The 18,900-nt window shown below is 47.1% G+C and overlaps 1 protein-coding gene across 1 annotated transcript in view; it reads left to right on the forward strand.

The window, feature by feature from the left end:
• Positions 1-7,117: 7,117 nt before the first annotated feature.
• The window catches only part of LIMS1 (LIM zinc finger domain containing 1), a 78,240-nt gene continuing 66,457 nt past the window's right edge, over positions 7,118-18,900 (forward strand). The window contains exon 1 of the mRNA XM_065656181.1: positions 7,118-7,212. Within this exon, the coding sequence (XP_065512253.1) occupies positions 7,172-7,212 (41 nt within the window). The 5' untranslated portion in view covers positions 7,118-7,171. The remainder of the gene's footprint in view (positions 7,213-18,900) is intronic.

The raw sequence follows: 18,900 nt of genomic DNA on the forward strand, positions 1-18,900 counted from the left end.
AAATGACAGACTTGAATTACTTCGGGTTGGAACTTGTTTGCACTCTGATCTCTCTGGTGACCAATGACCGGACCCAAGGGAACGTCAGGAAGATGTGCCAGGGGAGGTTTGGGTTGGACATTAGGAAAAGGTTCTTCCCCCAGAGGGTGGTGGACACTGGAACAGGCTCCCCAGGGAGGTGTCACGGCCCCAGGCCTGACAGTGTTCAAGCAGAGACTGGACAAGGCCCTCAGAGACATGGTGTGACCTGTGGGGTTGTCCTGTGCAAGGACAGGAGTTGGACTCGATCCTTGTGGGTCCCTCCCAATTCAGGATATTCTATAATTCTAGTTATCCCCAGGTACTTGATTGACTTTTTTGCTGTCTGGTTCTTGAGCTACATTTCCTCTCCTCGGAGGAACTCTGATTACTGGCATTAGCAAAAACATCCAAATAACCACACAAAATAATAAATAGGTAACTCTAATTGGTTGTATCAAGTTGTTGTCATTGCACAATGACTTTTTTTTTTTAAGCAATAGTGATACCACTGATCTTGCAATAGCTAGAGGTGCTTGTGCTAAAATACGGTCCACACATGGTAGAGAAGGATGGGTTTGTCAGCAGGTTTTGCCATCAGATTTGTTCCCTATCTTCTGCAGTTGAACAGTGATCACTTTGAAAAAATATTTCTGACGGGTGGGTTAGGAATTTGGAGTGGCTCAAGGAGTGGTTTATTTTTTATGATAGGTGGAGCATAATGAGAATAGTCTGTTAAACAGAAAGGATGACTGTGTATTAAATTAACTCTTTTATATCTTTATCTAGTTACCCAGACTAAGCTTTTGGGTTTGAACTACTTTTAAAGCATCACAACACTTAATATTGAGGTGGACACATTTCCCTATTCTTCTGTTAAATACAAGTGGCGTGCAAGCTTAAATAAAAATGTGAGAATAACACCATGATTGCCAATAGTCATTAAGTTACTTTTTCAAGTACCTGTTTTGTGGTGCTGCCATAAACTTTTTCTTTAGCTATTACTGTGTTCATCCAATTACTGACCTTGTCTTGAAGCAGAAATTTATGCTGCTAAATATGGAATTTTAATGATCAGTTTTGCAGGGTTTTGACATCAGTCTATAAAAGTTATACCTGATCTCACACAATCTTTTTCCATCTTCCAAGAAAAGGCGAAGCCAAATTACTAGGTATGTCTACAATGCATGAAGCAGAAATTTAACTTTGCTTTTATAAGGATGTCAGAATGATCACTAAAATAAGCCTATTAGTATTCTGAGTAAAATATATACTGATTTTAAAAATAGCAAAGTTTTTTATAGAGATCAAATAGTGGTCAAAACTTATTTCTACAACTAAGTTGTGAAATTATTAATGCTGAACAAGAATATGAAACCTAAATAATTTCTTGTTTGTGGATCCATTAACAGCTTTGCTAGGAGTATTTAGCTGGACACCATGTGTTCAAAAATTATTCACACTTCAATGGTCAAAGTTTGCTGTTGCTTTAACTTCATAGCTTTGAAGGTATGACATGAAGAACGCTGACATGAAGAACACTGGCACAGTTTACAGTTGAAATCCATTGATTATATTGAGGTAAACAACCACAGGGCTGCTGTGTTAACAGGCACTTGGAGTCAATAACAACATGAGGAAAATGCAGCACCTGCAGTTGCATGAAGTTCTGAGAGAACGCAAAAGCTAGAACAAATACTACAGGTGGAAATTACGTATTCAAGTCTCTTTGCCATCACTATGGCAAAATTGTAACACACTTTGTGGCAAAGAAAGAAGAACTTCTAAAGATGCTGATATTTGTGATCACAGACGCAGTCAAATTCTTTCAGCAATCAGCCTTTTCCTCGTCTATCTCCCCTATAACCATTCCTTCCTCTCTTCTTCCCCAGGCCTATAATGGTGGTCTTTTTTTTTGTCAGCAAAGCTGATAATGTGTGTGGCTCTGAGTAGGTAAAGGTTCTGTGCTGTCACATCTGCCACTGCCAGCTGCAGTCCTATATGGTGGCATTTCAGCAGTGATGGAAGACTTCAAGTGCTCTGGAAACAGAACATAAAAACTGTACGTCTACTTAAAACTGCTTTTTAGTCTAGCATGGAGAGATAGGATGAAAAAAAGAAAAGAGACATTAATTTTGTGATTAATATGCTGGTCTGGAGACACGGAGTCCAAAGTCCCTGCTTTACCACAAGCTTCCTTTGTGAATTTAATTTGTGTTTCTCTGTCTCTGTTTCCTCACTCGTCTGCTGGGGATAATGGCACTTCTCCTCCTGATGCCAAGTCCATTAGCAGTAGAATAGTTTAACTCCGCGATGGGTTTGTAAACAGAAATAAGTAGGCAGATCACCATATTTTTAAAAAACTGCATAGGAAGAAAATTCTCATAGGCTTCCATTTTACTGGACTGGAAGGAAAGACCTTTTTTTTCCTTTGGAGTTTGCAGTGTGCGTTTGTGAATCCTATTAAATTATTTGCTTAAGTGTTCTGGACTGAATTTTACAAGTTAATTAGAATGCCAGCACACTCAAATACTATGTAATGGAGAATTAATAACAATCAAGAATTGTTATTTCTGTTGTACAGCAAGACACAACAAAAATTTAAATCAGACCCCAAAGCCAAGGCACAAACTTGCTGCAAAGCACACAGAGCCTGGGGAGGCACTCTGAGAGACTGAATTCCTGGCTTTTCTTGGTACGGCGTTTCTGAAAGCTGCTCGTACTTAGCGTTTGGCAGACATACATGTTTGGTGGAGGCTCTCCCACTCTCTGTGAATGCCTTTGCTACTTGGAGATTATATTGCTAGCAGACAAGGCTCGAGGGATGTCATCTTTAAAAGCATTGGAAAACTGTGCGTGGTGCAATTCACTTGCCATTAAATCTATTAATGTGCTCTCTAAGGGAAGGACCGCAACGGCTGTGCTCGTTGGCAGGTCCTGATGGTTAATTATTTCCAGAGTTTGCTGTTTCGGAGTTTGCTGCCCTGGCAGTCACACGTCTGCCCAGCCACCTCCTCCCATTCCAGGCAGTGATGGTCAGAGGTGCTGCTCTTCGGCCAGGCTCAGCAGCCAGGGGCAGCTGCCTCGTAGAGCTCCCCAGGAGGACAGGCAATGGGAGACACCCCAAAAATCCTTGCAGACAAACTGAGGTAATTAAAGACTTTCATGAAGCTGCCCCCAAGTAATAGCAGACCGCCCAAAGTTGGTTAGAAAGAAACCCAAAAGGGTACCATTACCTTCAACTGGCACAGAACGTATACTTACTCAGATGAAGTAAGGAAGCTCTGCTGACAGACTCATTAAAATTAGCGTGTGGTGGGGTTTTTTTGGCGGGGTCAGTGTGTCTGTTTTGGCTTTTAACAGGCACACAGACTGTATGATGTTGGCTTGTACCTCTGGAGGTCATCTTGTCCAGCCTCCCTGCTCAAGCAGGGCCACCTTCAGCCAGTCATCCAGGATCATGTCCAGGCAGCTTTTGAAAATATCCAAGGATGGAGTCTTCACAACCTCCCTGGGGAACCCGTTCCAGTGCTCAGTCACCCCCACAGTGAAAAAGCGTTTCTTGATGTTCACAGGGAACCTCCTGTGTTTCAGTTTGTGCCCATTGCCTCTGGTCCTGTCACTGGAGAACACTGAGAAGAGCCTGGCTTCCTCTTCTTTGTACCCTCCCTTTTCAGGTATTTAGATCCCCCTGAGCCTTTTCTTCTCCAGGCTGAGCAGTCCCAGCTCTCTCAGCCTGTCCTCATAGCAGAGGTGCTCCAGTCCCTTAGTCATCTTAGTGGACACTCATTGGACTCTTTCCAGTTTTGCCATGGGTCCTGTACTGGGGAGCCCAGAACTGGACCCAGCCCTCCAGGTATGACCTCACCAGTGCTGAGTAGAGGGGAAGGATCATCTCCCCCTCTTCTGGCATATCATCCTGTCCCTTTTCCAGCCATATATTTCATTTCCCTCTTTGTACAGAAATGTATTCCCTGTGACACTAAAATTTTGCTATGTTTGGATTCCTAAACTTGGCAAGCAAAACCAAACTGTGCCAAGGAGCAAACATACAAACTAAAAGCCAATGGTCTGGTGTCTCTGTGTTATTGCAGTTGTAGTTCTGTCCAGAACCATGCTTGGGACATATCTGTCAAATATCTTTTGCGAATTACATTCCTGAAAGTTTACATTCTTTTCCTAGCCCTGATGAATACTGAAGTAGATGTACTCCATGCCCATGTAGTTTGAATTACTCTCTGACGTGTATTCACTTGTAGCTGCTTACACTGATTTTCACTGTCTTAACGTATTCCCTGAACGTATTATCTTCTTGGAGCCATACAGAGACATCCTTAATCCCGAAAGTCAAATATTTGCATTTTTCATTTCACCACGGCACTTCCTTCTTCTGATATTAAGAATGGCCATGGGTGGTGATACGGACTGCTTAATAATCCTGCGCTTTTTACAATGTTCCTTCCATTCATTCATAAGTCTCTAAAACTTGTGTGGTTTGGAATGAGATTGCTTCTCTCCAAGTAAAGCAGGGCCTCTGCCTTCAGGTTTGGCAGCTCTGCTGTTGAAAGTTACTTTTTTGTATTTCCTTTCTGAAAAAGGTTGCTGAACCTGAGCAAGGCACCGGCCTTTTCCCCCGCAATTCCTTATTAATACCATTACATTTCTAAATATGTTGATTAAAATTGGAATCCTGCTCCAGCAAATACTCACCTGGACATGTTTGGCGCCTCAGGGTGAGGCGATAGCTCTCTTGCTAGAAACAATACCATATTATACAACCACATGTAAGGAATAGTAAAAATGCCTGCAATTGTTTTGACAGCAATTTTCTGTCCTGGAAAAAGAAGGGAAGGGAAGGGAAGGGAAGAGAAGGGAAGGGAAGGGAAGGGAAGGGAAGAGAAGGGAAGGGAAGGGAAGGGAAGGGAAGGGAAGGGAAGGGAAGGGAAGAAGAGAAGAGAAGAGAAGAGAAGAGAAGAGAAGAGAAGAGAAGAGAAGAGAAGAGAAGAGAAGAGAAGAGAAGAGAAGAGAAGAGAAGAGAAGAGAAGAGAAGCAAGAGACGCCCTCCAGAATCTATTTCGTGTGACTCTGCAGGGCTCGCTGACCGCGACCGCTCCCCCAGCCGTGCGCGTTTCCTGAGAAAAGGTTTACAAATCATGGAAGGAGGGGCTGGCCACTTGGGAAGAATATAAGGCTGTTGTCAGAGGATGTAGGGAGGCAACTAGGAAAGCTAAGGCCTCCTTAGAGTTAAACCTGGCGAGAGGGGTCAAGGACAACAGAAAGAGCTTCTTCAAATACATGGCAGATAAAACTAACACCAGAGGCAATGTAGGCCCACTGATGAATGAGGTGGGTGCCCTGGTGACAGAAGATACAGAGAAGGCAGAGTTACTGAATGCCTTCTTTGTCTCTGTCTACTCTGCCGGAGGCTGTCCTGAGGAGCCCCGTACCCCTGAGGCCCCAGAGGAAGGCAGGGCAATGGAGGAGTTTGCCTCAGTTGATGAGGACTGGGTTAGGGACCAGTTAAGCAATCTGGACATCCATAAATCTGCTTGACCAACCTCATAGCCTTTTATGAAGACGTAACAAGGTGGATTGACGATGGCAGAGCAGTGGATGTGGTCTACCTTGACTTCAGTAAAGCATTTGACACCGTCTCCCACAGCATCCTCACAGCTACACTGAGGAAGTGTGGACTGGATGATCAGGTAGTGAGGTGGACCGTGAACTGGCTGAAGAAAAGAAGCCAGAGAGTTGTGGTCAATGGGGCAGAGTCTGGTCGGAGGCCTGTATCTAGTGGAGTGCCTCAAGGGTCAGTTCTGGGACCAATACTGTTCAATATATTCATCAACGACTTGGATGAGGGAATTGAGTGCACTATCAGCAAGTTTGCTGATGACACCAAGCTGGGAGGAGTGGCTGACACGCCAGAGGGCTGTGCTGCCATCCAGCGAGATCTGGACAGGCTAGAGAGTTGGGCGGGGAAAAATTTAATGAAATATAACAAGCGAAAATGTAGAGTCTTGCATCTGGGCAGGAACAACCCCAGGTTCCAGTATAGGTTGGGGAATGACCTATTAGAGAGCAGTGTAGGGGAAAGGGACCTGGGGGTCCTGGTGGACAGCAGGATGACCATGAGCCAGCACTGTGCCCTTGTGGCCAAGAAGGCCAATGGCATCCTGGGGTGTATTAGAAGGGGGGTGGTTAGTAGGTCCAGAGAGGTTCTCCCCCCACCTACTCTGACCTGGTGAGACCTCATCTGGAATATTGTGTCCAGTTCTGGGCCCCTCAGTTCAAGAAGGACAGGGAACTGCTGGAGAGAGTCCAGCGCAGGGCCACAAAGATGATGAAGGGAGTGGAGCATCTCCCTTATGAGGAAAGGCTGAGGGAGCTGGGTCTCTTTAGCTTGGAGAAGAGGAGACTGAGGGGTGACCTCATCAATGTTTATAAATATGTAAAGGGTGAGTATCAGGAGGATGGAGCCAGGCTCTTCTCGGTGACAACCAACAGTAAGACAAGGGGTAATGGGTTCAAGCTGGAACACATGGGGTTCCACTTAAATTTGAGAAGAAACTTCTTCATGGTGAGGGTGCCAGAGCACTGGAACAGGCTGCCCAGGGAGGTTGTGGATTCTCCTTCTCTGGAGACATTCAAAACCCGCCTGGACACCTTCCTGTGCAATCTCACCTAGGTGTTCCTGCTCCGGCAGGGGGATTGGAGTGGATGATCTTTTGAGGTCCCTTCCAATCCCTAACATTCTGTGATTCTGTGATTCTGTGATTCTGTGAAAAGGTGCAAATACTCCGATTCCTTGGACTTGGCGCTGGTTTAACATTCCCCGGCCCGTTGCGGGGTCACTGGGGCGGGCGGTGGGACCCGGCCCCCCAACACCTGCCGGGGTCTCTCCTTCCTTTACGGGGCGGGGGTGGTGATGAGGCGGCGGCCGGGCGGCGCCCGTGCGCAGCCGGCCGAGCGCTGCCGGCGGGCCGGGGGTGGCGCTGCCGGGGGCGGGGCGGGGCGGGGCGGGGCCTGCGGCGGCGCGGGCGGAGCGCGCCCCCTGGCGGCGGCCGCGGGCGGGTGCGGGCGGTGCGGCGGGCCCAGCGCCATTACGGGCGGCTGGCGTGGCTCCTCCCGGCGGCGGGAGCGGCGCGGCGGGATGCTGGGGGTGGCGGCGGCGGCGGGGATGACCTGTAACAGGTAGGAAGAGGCGCGGGGGCCGCCCGCCCCCTCCCGCGGCGGGCGGCTGCCGAGGGCGGCGCTTTGTCTCGGCGCGGTGGGGCCGCTGTCACCGGTTGCTGCCCGCTTGCTTGAACTCCCCCCCCGGTGCCACGGGAAAGGCGCTTCCCCCTGCTCCGCCCGACGCCGGTTGGGAGGCGGGCGGCGCCGGGGCCGCGCCGTGCGGGGCGGAGGGCGGCGGGAGCGGCGTTCCCGAGCTCCGGCGGGGGCGAAAGGGGCTGAATTGGTGTCTCGGGTGGGCCGGTGTAGGGGACGGGGTCCCGCCGAAGGGCTGGGGGTGGCAGGCGTGCAGGTGTGCCGCCTCCTCGCCCCGTGGAGTTTCCGCGTCACGGGGGAACTTTCCCCGTCCCTCCGGCAGCACCGGGCACGGGAGAGATCCCTTCTCCCTTGTGCCCTCACTTAGTGGGGTGGTCTGTGCGTCCTGCTTGCAGCGAACTGGAAATAATACAAAAACCTCAAGTATTAACACACGTTGAATGGAGCGTGAGCACGGCTTAATGCTCTGCGCATTAAAACGCGTCCTTTCCTGAGGGAGATTATTGTTTTGAAAGCGTGGCACTAAATAACCTCGGGTCTTTACGTGGTGAGGTTTGCGTAGTTTTATGCATATCCCACAATTGCTGAGTAGTCGTATGGTAGGGGAGAGGTTAATGGGGATGGGTTACAGAAAGCAAAGGCTGTTCTACTTATTGCCTGGCGTTTCAAAATCTCATCCGTTGTAGCTGTTTCTTGAGAAGAAACGTCCCAAATTAAAGCACTTGGCAAGCGTTACTCTAATGTGTTGAAACCTGGGGTTCAGGGAAGGGGAAAGAGTGATTTTTGTAGCTGCAGGTTCAGGATGGCGCACAGACTTTAGCCTGGCTAAAGACCGCCTTATCTTTCCCCGCCTGATTTCTGCCGTGAATTCCTCCAGCTCTGCACCACACCTTTGGAGAAAAGCTGTGGCAGCAGCAAAGTCAAGCCTGGTTGGAGCTACTGGTGGCACCTTGTGCCGGTGTTCGGCAAGGTGGGCTGCTGGGCCAGCTCCGCTCCTGGGGTCAGTGCCCGGGGGCAAGGGAGGGGAGGCGGCAGGATCTCGCCAGCCTTGACTAGCTTTAGCTCTAGCTGCTGAGAAGAAGAAAGGTAACATGATTCAGATGTCCATGTGTATTAAAGTAACTGTTTTATTTTAGTTGTCCCAAAAGCCACTTGCTTTTTTGGTGGGTGATGGGCGCTTCCAGGCCAGGCTCCCTTCCTGCATTCCCCAAAGCGGCCGAGTTCTCAGTATTTGTGCTGCGAGCGTCAGTCTCTTGTGACTGCAAGGATCTGCGTGTTGTTCAGCCCTGCACAGGTGCTTCGGCTCCGGTGTGGAGCCTGCCTCTCCGGGTAAATAGAGCAATTGCATATTTGGCATCTGTTCTGCTGAAGTCGTCAGGGAGCGGGCCAGCTGCCCTGCTGGTACACGCTTCCCAGGATATGAACCAGGCTACACCCCTGGCAGGGCGAGAAATTTTGGGGCGAAGTCAGGCTAGAGCTGACGCTTGCACAAACTTGCTGAGACGAAGTAGCAGAGCACTCTGGTGGGAGCCCACCTCTCTCAAAGCTGTCTGGGGGGAGCTTCTTCGGTGCAAAACGCAGGCGGCGCGTCCCGCAGCGGGCAAGGGGGTGGCCGGCACATCCAGGGAAGCGGCGGCGGCAGAGCGCCCATCCCCGGGTACGGGCAGCAGCTCCAGCATCCTCCCCCGGCAGCGGGGACAAGCCAGGCCGCCTCCTGGCCAAGCAAATCCTCCCACAGCTGAGAGAGTCAACGTGGCCTCCCATCGCTGCTGACAGGCTTTGAATACGAACCGCTCGCCCAGCAAGGACTGGACGTGGGACCCCTTGCCTAAACTGGCCGGTCCCTGCTGTACCTCTCCTCTCCCCATTCTTTGGGTGAATTAGCGTATCGAGGACAAGGCAGCGCGGTTAAGGAGGTGAAGGTGAGGTGCTGATTCTTGCACAAGCGCGGCTGTGGGGAGCGGAGGGAGCTGCTGGCCGGTGCAGGGAGCGCTGGTCGCCTGGCAGGGCGGCACGATGGGGAGAGGCTGCGGGGTCAGCGCCTTTGGGGTAGCTGGTGGCAGGACTTCTGGACGAGGGGGTTTTCTTTAGATGATTCCAGTCCGTTAAGGACAAAATAAAACAAAAGGACAAGGTTTGTGTAAGATGCATTTCCATTTGGTAAAACACAAGGGTAGGAGATTAAAAACTGGTGCATTTTTTTCTTGTTTTGATTCTTTGGGGAAAAAAACACTAAAAATGCGAATGTTTCATTCAAAACGACTTTTCGACAAAAATAAGGTGATATCAAAAGCTTTCCTAGGCTGAAACTCCTAAGGGATTTTGGATCTCGAGTTTTTGCTGTGGTTTAGAGAGTTAAAGTAATCTGAGTTTGGGGGAAGAAAACAGAAAAAGGAAAGAATGACTTGAGATCTCTCTCCAGATTTAGTACATGAAAGAGGAGCAGACATCTGGCCAGCAGGTATGCACAAAGGGCTCGTTATTGTCCTTTGAAAAACTTTTTAACTTTTTTTTTCTTCTTCTTCACTTTATGGAGGCTTTTTGAACTCCAGTTGCTGCCGTGGCTTTTGTTTTGCAATGAAAGGAACCTGCAGGCTGGCGCAGTAACCTGAACGCCTGTTAGTCAGGGCATGGCCATCGCACTTGGCATCAGGCTAGGAAGTCAGATTCTGTCCTGGAGAAGGTTTTGGGCAGGGAGGGTTGTGCGGTTCTCCCTGTAGCTGGGGTGATGCTGAGTAGCAGTTTGGGTTTCAACATTTGAGAGTTGGGGTTTTTTTTAGGGGGGCAGAGGGGATTGCAGGCTGGGTTTTGTGGGTGGCTTTTCCAGCTGCTTGTGCTGAGCTTATCTTGATGTGTTATAGTTCGAATAACTTTTTTTATGCGGTTCAGAGAAAAACATTAGCTTGCAGTTCAGAACCAGTGTTATCTTGAACTTTTGTAGTTTCCTAGCTCTGTGTAGCAATAAATACAGGCCAGCATGCAGTAAAATACCAAACAAAGCAAGCTGTTCTTTATTCAAAGCATAACTACATTTGAAAAACTAGCATAGACTCACAGTATTTACAACTCTTGGTCCACTGTAGACTGTGAAGCTCAAAACCGGGCACTTGGTGTTACTGGCTTTGATAGGGAACTCCATAAATACAAAGGTAAACGTGATGCTACAGTTAAATCTCAGTTGTGACTCACAGGTCTTTTTCTTAGATTTGGCTCCATGCAATTACTGCAGGGGAACCATTAATGGCCTGAAATATACAGAGGATGTTTTGCATAGTTAACAAATTCTTTTTCAAGTTGCAATAAAATATTTATTATTGAAGCACTTAAGGCAGGCTTTTCAGCTTCTGCAATTGTGGCTTTGTACTAAGTGTGTTAGGTTAGACATCCTGATTCATCTGTGTTTTGTTCTCCTCCAAAGTCTGATGTAAAGGTTTTTCACGCCGCAGCATAATGCAATCTCTTATTACTTTTCAATATAGGGAGGCTTTAACTCTTAGCTGTGCTAAAAGCAGCTTGATAGTTGGCAGGAAATTACTCACGTCAGGTCTTTCCATGGTGGCAGGTGAAAAATCAAATCGACAGTCAAATTCTGATGGCTAAAGCCTTCCCTTGTATGAGCTACCCATAGCATGAATCAAGCAGCCGTGTACGTGGTCTCCTGTCCTTGTCATTTTAGCGATGTGTTACAGTGCACGTCACCCTGGCAGCTTGTGCAGGAATGCTGGTGTTGGGGCAGAAAGGGATGGGGGAAGGTCCTAATTCAGTCTGACAATTAGAGAAGACATAGCAGAGGACTGTGCCCTGGGGTTAATACTTTTCTTCACATTAGGACACTCCTTTGCAATTACTTCGGTATTTCCCTTCCTGCAGTGTCTTTATGAAAAGTGCTTACTTATGTTTTTTAAGCAGATAGAAGGGGGGAAAAAAAGTGCTCAAGATACTGTAATTTCCTTGGCTGGATTTGTGTACCCAAACAACCCTTTATGCAAAACAGTTTGAATTTATCTCAGCGCCTGGAGATTGTCAGTGAGGTCCAAGAGGCAGAAGCTGATGGTGTGCCCAGTGACAAACTCTTCACAGGCCAAGTGGACCTCTTGTCTGCAGTCTGAAACCACATTCCTGCGCAAAAATGGTGTCGTTTGGAGTATCCTCGGATGCATGAAAAATAGTGTAACAACAAGGCCAGCACCCAGGATGAGGTTTTATACTCTGTATTTTTCATACTAATTGCTTTTCTTTATATTTTAAATAAGAAATCCTTGAATTCCAGCTCTGATCGTGCTTTTTTTTCACCGCTTTTTAACTAATTAAAAAAACCCACCAGCGACTTCTACGGAATTTGATAAGAAGGTGAGTCCTGAGTCACTCAGTGCATTTAGGGTTATTTCATTCACTGCTTGCATTAAATAGTTTGAAGAACTGGGAACACACTAGTGGATGGGCTTTTGATTGAGTAGAACCTAAACTGGTGGGAACAGTAGAGTTAAAACCATGAGATTTTTTGCTTACATCTGATGGGGAGTCAGTGTGGATAATCTGGGAAACTAAGACAAGGTAATGATTTTATGAATGTTTCCTGAGTGGCCCGAGCAGCCTGGGGAAGCTGCCGTGCTCAGAATTATAAGGGTTTCCTGTATTAATATATTGTTTTAGTGTAGTTGGGGGCACTGGGAAAGACCACAGCAAAGCATTGCAGTAACGCCAGCAAATATTTGGGAGGCAACAACATGGCAGAGTGGCTCCCATCCAGACCCCACGCTGATGTGCAACAGCTGTGGGATTGATGTGGGGAGAGGAAAGCAACGCAGAGAAATAGTTTCAAATCTGCCCTGGGAAAGGGAAAGGAGCCCTTGGTGCTTTGCGAGGACTCTCTGCGGGGGCTTGGCCATCCCTGCTGGAGCTGGGTGCTGCCCGGGGCGGGTGAGGGACCGGCTGTCAGCCCCTCGCCTTCTGGAGCCGCAGCATCCCTGAGCCCTCCCTCGGTGTCTCCTGGCGCGCTCCACCTCCCATTTGGGAATGAAAAATACAGCTTGGCAGGCGGGATGGCACGGGCTGCCAGCCGGTGCTGCTGGGTGGAAGGCAGTGCCTGCGGATTCAGGGCTGAATCAGCACAGCAGCCTCTGCTCGCAAAACCTTCCGGTTTTGGTGAATCCTCTGTCGTGGGGAAACGCTTACAAGTAGGCGCATATTTCGGTCTGTAGCTTTGCAGAAGGAACACCGTGCGCTTCTGAATTGCACTGGTAGCAGGCCAGACTTGCGTTTTGTGGCAGAGAGAGGCCAACGTTTGTTTTGCATTAAGTAATTTTTTTTTTGCCAGGGTCTGCTAGTAAGTGGGCTGAGATTCACTTGACAGCAATCATCTCCCAGACCCAGCTCTGGCCAGTGTCATGAAGCAGGACAGACCGTCTCTGGGCCATGCCAGGGCAGCTGCTCTTCCCCTAGGCGGTGATTACAGAGACATTTTAATTAAGCATGCAGTTGTGCTGCAGCTGACCGGGGTGACCCACAAGCTCCTGTCCCCCAGCATCTATCGTGCTGGCACCAGAGAACTGAGCCAGCTGAAAACCCATGGTGAGAGATATATTGGTAGATATATAGATTTAAAACTGAGTTAGTCTCAATCTGGATCGATTCCTTGATCTTGTGAGTGGTGGTGATGTTGGGGGAGGGGAAGGGACATGGGAAAGCTGGAAATTCCCATTTCAGCAGAAGCGTGGAGTTGTGCCTGGGTTCTTAGCCATGGCCTCAGAGAACGGTGTTAAAGGTGGGGTCCCGTGAGGAGGTGCTGGAGATCTAAAGGAGGAGTGAGCAGTGTTTGATGGTCTGGACGGGCTGGCGCTGCCTGTGGTGTCAGGAAGGGGCACGTCCATGCTCCGCTGCAACTGAGAGAGGCATCGCCTGTCTGCAGGTTGTATATGAAAGATGAATTTCAAAGCACACTTGCATGCGCTCTTTATGCAGCTTGTCCCCTCCTGCAGCCTTGCCTGAATGGAAACCTCCCCGGCAGTGTTTTTTTCATGGCTGTCACAGAACCAGTTTGCAGAAATTCACCTCAGAGCATTCAGAGGAAGTAGACCCCATGTCCCATCCCTGTGACACATAGGTTAGTTAGAAAGGGCATGGAGAGCAGCAACACATCGATGGCTGTTTAAATCTACCTAACGTTCATTGGCATGACAGAACTCCATGATCTGAAGGTGCCCAGGGGCTTTCTTCACCCATTGCTTTCAGGTCCCAGAGGAACTGGATGCTGTCTATACCCACTTGCACGGTCGAGGGGAAAAAAATGGAGCAAGAGTTGTGCCCATGAGGTCTTGTGAGCTGAATCCCACCATATAGAGACACAGCTGTGGGACACGCGTGGCACAGGTGCCTGTTGGCGTGTTTTTCTCAAGCGCTGTGCTGGAGGACGAGGTTCCCTCGTCTTGTACTGGAGGACAAGGTTTGCCTCCAGCTGCTGTGGGAAAGGGGGCTTGATGGGAGCTGTCAGTGAGCTTCACCGGGACTGAAAGCAGGGCAGGAACATCTCAAGTGCAACATTTCGGTAGTACTTTTAAATATCCCAGAAAATAAAAGGTTTTTTTCCCCTCTCGTAAATATATGCAGTTGTAAGGGAGAGGCAATATTCTCATAATATGAGAAAGGAATGGAAGCGGATCATTTTAAAGCTACTGCTGTTGAGAAAAAACTGACTTCCGAAATCTTTGTTCCTTCATTCACATTTTTTTCTTTTTGTTAGCCAGCCTCAGGAAATGAGAACATTCTTTTGGCTTTCCGTGCCTGAGTCACATCTTTTATATATATCTCTGTCTATATATAAAAATATGTTAAAACATCTGGAGATGTTTGTTTCAGAGAGGTACTTGTTTTGTATTAGGGTTTCTGAGCTTTAAGTGTTTGTACACAGTTGGATGTTTCCAGAGTTTCCCATACTTCTCCGGTTACAAGAATATGTGTATTGCTGACAGAAAGGCCTAGGGAAATATGCTGATAACATAAAGAATATACAAACAAGTAAAAATAAAACCTTTAAAGAAAGAAAGAATTTGCTTTTTCTTTCAAAAATTAAACTATCAAAGCAGTTGTTTAATGTGAGTTGCATCCAAATATGTAGCTGTTTAATGTTTGCCAAGTATATATTAAAAAAAAAAATAGGTGTGAGGAGGAAAATCAGAAAATCCCAGTAGATCTTTTCTTGTTCTTTAAAAAAAAAAAAAAAAAGGAAAAGGAAGTAATTAAAAGCTCGTTACACCCATTACAGGCAGCTGACACTCACTGGGCTCTGGCAGGACTCAGGGTACGTGTCGGGGGTCTTGCTGCCTCCCTCTGTCCTCCCACCAGGGTCACACAGGGATCGTGAGACTTCATTTTAAAAGGGGAAAAAAAAAATCTATTTAGTTTAACCAAAGGCCAAATATTTAACTTTGATGCGGGAGGTGGTGGGATTTAGGAGAACAAATCGAATTTCTACTCTTGGTTGTTTAACGTAGCTACACCAAAAACAATGGGAGACTGGGGACGGCGGGAGCTGGCGGTGTCCCGCTGGGACATGAGGGGAATGTCCCCGCAAGGGGTTCCATCCACTGTGGCCATGCAGCCTCCAGGTGTTTGTGGCAGCTTCTCCTGCAGCTCCCACTGAAATGCCCTGGAGTCTGTGGCTTGGATAAGAAACCTCTCACTGATCAAACATTTTGATTGCACCCTGGCCTTCCTGTTAGTTTCTTTGATCTCTCTCGTCAGTGGATTATAGTGGACTTGAAAAAGTCATGCTTGTTGAAATAGTTGTATAAATACGGTCCTCGGGGTAGGTGTTGTTTAGAAAGGTACTTATCTCCCGGAAAAAAATCTACCTCTTTTTGGCCCTTCAACATGCTCGTTTACCATCGTGCGTCAAAGAAGTGTGACTTCTATAATTACATCAAAGAATAGCAGCTTATTGTTAATTGTTTGAAATAATCTAAAGGCCGTTGGGCTTATTCTTTTGGCTGATTTCCTGCTCATTCAAACACTGAAGAACGTTTCAGGTTTACATTTAAAAAAAAATGTAAAAGAAACCCATACAGCCAAGAGAGTCTCTTGGGGAAATTGATGGGCTCGTAGCCCTGGGACGAATCCCACTCTGTTGAAATCTCCAGCAGTTACAATTTCTCTCTTTTTTTTCCAAAGAGAAAAGGCTCTCCTTCTCCCCAGTCATCCCACTTATGTGATGTCCCCTGTGAAATGGCATCGCTCAGCCCCGCTGGATGCCACGCTGGGAGCCGGGTGTCTTCAGGCGGTGGCACAAAGCCGCTGGTCGCCAGGCTGGATTTAGCTTTGAAGCATGGCCGGGGTGGCAGGGGAATGAGTTGTACCACAGCTTTGCACTCAAATGAAGCAAGGGAGGAGGGATAAAACATTGCCGGTGCCTATGTACAAGTGTAAGCCCAGAGGTCAGAGTATCCAATCTTTGTAGCAGACTTGAAGCTGCATTTTCGTTTTCGCAGAATCACAGAACAGTTGGGGTTGGAAGGGACCTCTGGAGATCATCTAGTCCAACCCACCTGCTAAAGCAGGTTCACTCAGAGCAGATTGCACAGGAATGTGTCCACGTGGGTTTTGAATGTCTCCAGAGAAGGAGACTCCACAGCCTCTCTGGGCAGCCTGTTCCAGTGCTCCGGCACCCTCAGAGTAAAGAATTCTCTCCTCGTATTCAGATGGAACCCATCTGTACCCGTTGCCCCTCATCCTATCGTTGCCACCACTGAAAAGAGTCTGGTCCCATCCTCTTGACACCCACCCTTGAGATATTTATAAGCATTGATAAGATCCCCTCTGAGCCTTCTGTTCTCCTGGCTGAACAGACCCATCTCTCTCAGCCTTTCCTCATAAGAAAGATGCTCTAGGCCCCTCATCATCTTTGTAGCCCACCGCTGGAATACATTTTGTCGCATCCAGGATGGGAACAATGGCTCTGGCCTCTCCAGAACCCTGCGGAGAGAGTCTGAGGGTTTTCAGTGGTGGTGGGGTTTGAAGTGCCCAGGTCAGTTCCGATCCCAGCACTGTTCTCAAGGGAAGGCAGGATGCTTCTTGGTGTAGGCTCGCATCTGAGGCAAACCCCACCCAGCAGACGCTGCTCTTTGGACCCATCCATTCCCCAGTGTGCGTTACATCTGCTGCTGGGCCAGGGCTTCATTTTGAAAATGACAGAGAAAATTAAGTGCTATTTTAAGTGTCATGTATTAGCGATGCTGCTTCATTTTGACGCAAGTGAAGCTCTTTGTGCTTGTGATTGCTTAGCAAGAAATAATTTGGATTTCTTGTGTCGAACTCCATCTGAGTCACAAAAGTGAAAAATCAATATTTTTATCGTTAGCATGCAGAGATGGGCAAACAGTACAGTTAGGAGGATCATTGACATCAACCTTGGGAAAATTACTAGAACATGATGAAATCGCAGAGGATCTAGGAGCAGTAATATTGTATTATTGCTCAGGTTTCATGAGAAAGCTTTCTGCTCACCTTGTGCTGTTTATTCATTTATAAATAGCTTTGTGAACCTGTATTTAAGGGAGATGTTAAAGGATATTGATATCTTTTCAGAGCAGTTTCAGCATGGACAGATTCCCAAGGTAGGCAGAATTACAAAATGAGCATTTCATGTCATTTGAGGTAAAATTGGTTTAGTCATTTTTACCTGATGTGGCTGAGTAGCTGTGTAGTGGTTCGATTGACATACTGGTTTTTCTTTTAAGTCCATAAACGCACAGTTTAAAATGTGCAATGGTGTTACTTCCCTGCATGTATAAAAATAAGCGCTGGAGTCCGCCGAGGAAAGTGATGGGGAAGATGCGGGGTTGTGAGTCACTGTGTGCCCAGCAGAGCCAGCACGGCCATTGCAGCTGTCACTTGGGTGAGTTGGGTGGTGGCAACACGGTGTTGAGAGATCTTCTGGTGGGAAAAGGGCTCCATCCTGCCAGAGGAGGAACTATGCCACTGAAAGCTGTCTCCGGGTGTCCCACTCATGTAGGCATGAAGGACGTTGATGGTACTAATGTTAAGCAGAGGATTTTTCTCTCCCTTGTTGAGTAATGCTCCTTGTTTGGTTTGCATTACAGATATTTACCAGCTCTCCCTGCTACAGTGAGGGGAGACTATAATGAAAAACTGCTGAGTCCAGATTTTCCAACACATCATTAATCCCTTTTCATGAAAGTATGTGAAGAGTGAGCAGGGCCTTAGTTCCAGATCAAAAGTTTTTTCATCAAGCTTAGAAAAACTAAGTTATCCACTGTGTGTTTATGGCTTAAATGATAATATCTTGGTGATACAAGAGAGAGGCAGGGTCTACCTGAAATAGTTAGAAGGAAAATCTTAGTTCATCACAATAAAAATATATTGTTCTGCATTCTACAGAAATATATTAAGTTCATTTAAAGTTCATGTTGATCTGAAGTTCAATAAGCCAAAAAAAAAAAAAAAGTGTGCCATCGATTACTAATATTTCAGATTGTAGTGCTGAATGTTTTGTTAATGCTTGAGTGGAAATGTTGCAAGGATGTTAGCAGAATTGCATTTACTGAAAACTTTGTTTCACTTGCTTTTTTCCTTATGATATTAATAGAAGTCAGGAAAGACAAGCAGCTCATATTTGTCTCAAATATTATTTTCTTAAAGTGAACGTTAAAAATGTACAGAAAGGACATACTTGTTCTTTGGAAATTCATACACAGTGAAATGTTTCTAAGTAAAAATAATTGGATAAGTTTATTTAGTCTGAAGACAATATAGTCACAATCACACAGAGCACTCGAGTTAAATTCCTGAGTTCACTCGGGTCAAGTTACGAGTTTAAATTTTCCTTGGAGCCAAGAGCTCAAGTGCATGGAGCTGGCACCCACATGTCCCCAGTTCACCCTCCTTGTCTGTGGCTCACGCGAGGCTTAAACTGCGTCTATGCTGCTGTGTTATCTTTATAGGCTTTCTTAAAAGATAGAATCATAGAATCATTTAAGTTGGGAAAGACCTTTAAGGTCATTGAGTCCAATTGCTACCTAGTACTGCCAAATCCCACTAAACCATGTCCCTAAGAACCTCGTCTACATGTCTTCTAAACACCTCCAGAGATCGTGACTCAACCACTTCCCTGGGCAGCCTGTTCCAGTGCTTGAAATACCTGTGTTACAGCACATGAAGCATTTAAAGCAACCAAGCAGGTAAAAGAGTGCTATAGTGATTCTGCCATAAATCATTGCTTAACTTTGTTCATTGTGTACAAGCAGATGTTGCAGTAGGATGGCGTCTCCAAAATATTAGTAGCAATTGCCTGTTGAGGTATTTAAACAAACATAGGATGCTTCTACTGAAGTCTTTGCTCTGAAGCAAGAAATGCACTAACAAGAATTCCTGACATTTTAAAACCTCAGTAGATGATGGTACGGGGTCAAAAGCACTTTGGCAAGGGGCGCTTCGGTTCTGTCTGTTGCCTTCACAAAATGTCATTGCTGGCATTTTTCTCCTTGGATGCTGGGAAGCTGCAGCTGCCCCTTGGCAGAATGATGCTGCCTGTACCCCAGGAGAGGCCGATGGGGTGGCAGGGCACAGCTGGGGAGGCGTGTGAAAGGGCTGCTTGGTGAG

The sequence above is a fragment of the Caloenas nicobarica genome, chromosome 1 (assembly GCF_036013445.1).
Source record: "Caloenas nicobarica isolate bCalNic1 chromosome 1, bCalNic1.hap1, whole genome shotgun sequence".
Lineage (NCBI taxonomy): Eukaryota > Metazoa > Chordata > Aves > Columbiformes > Columbidae > Caloenas > Caloenas nicobarica.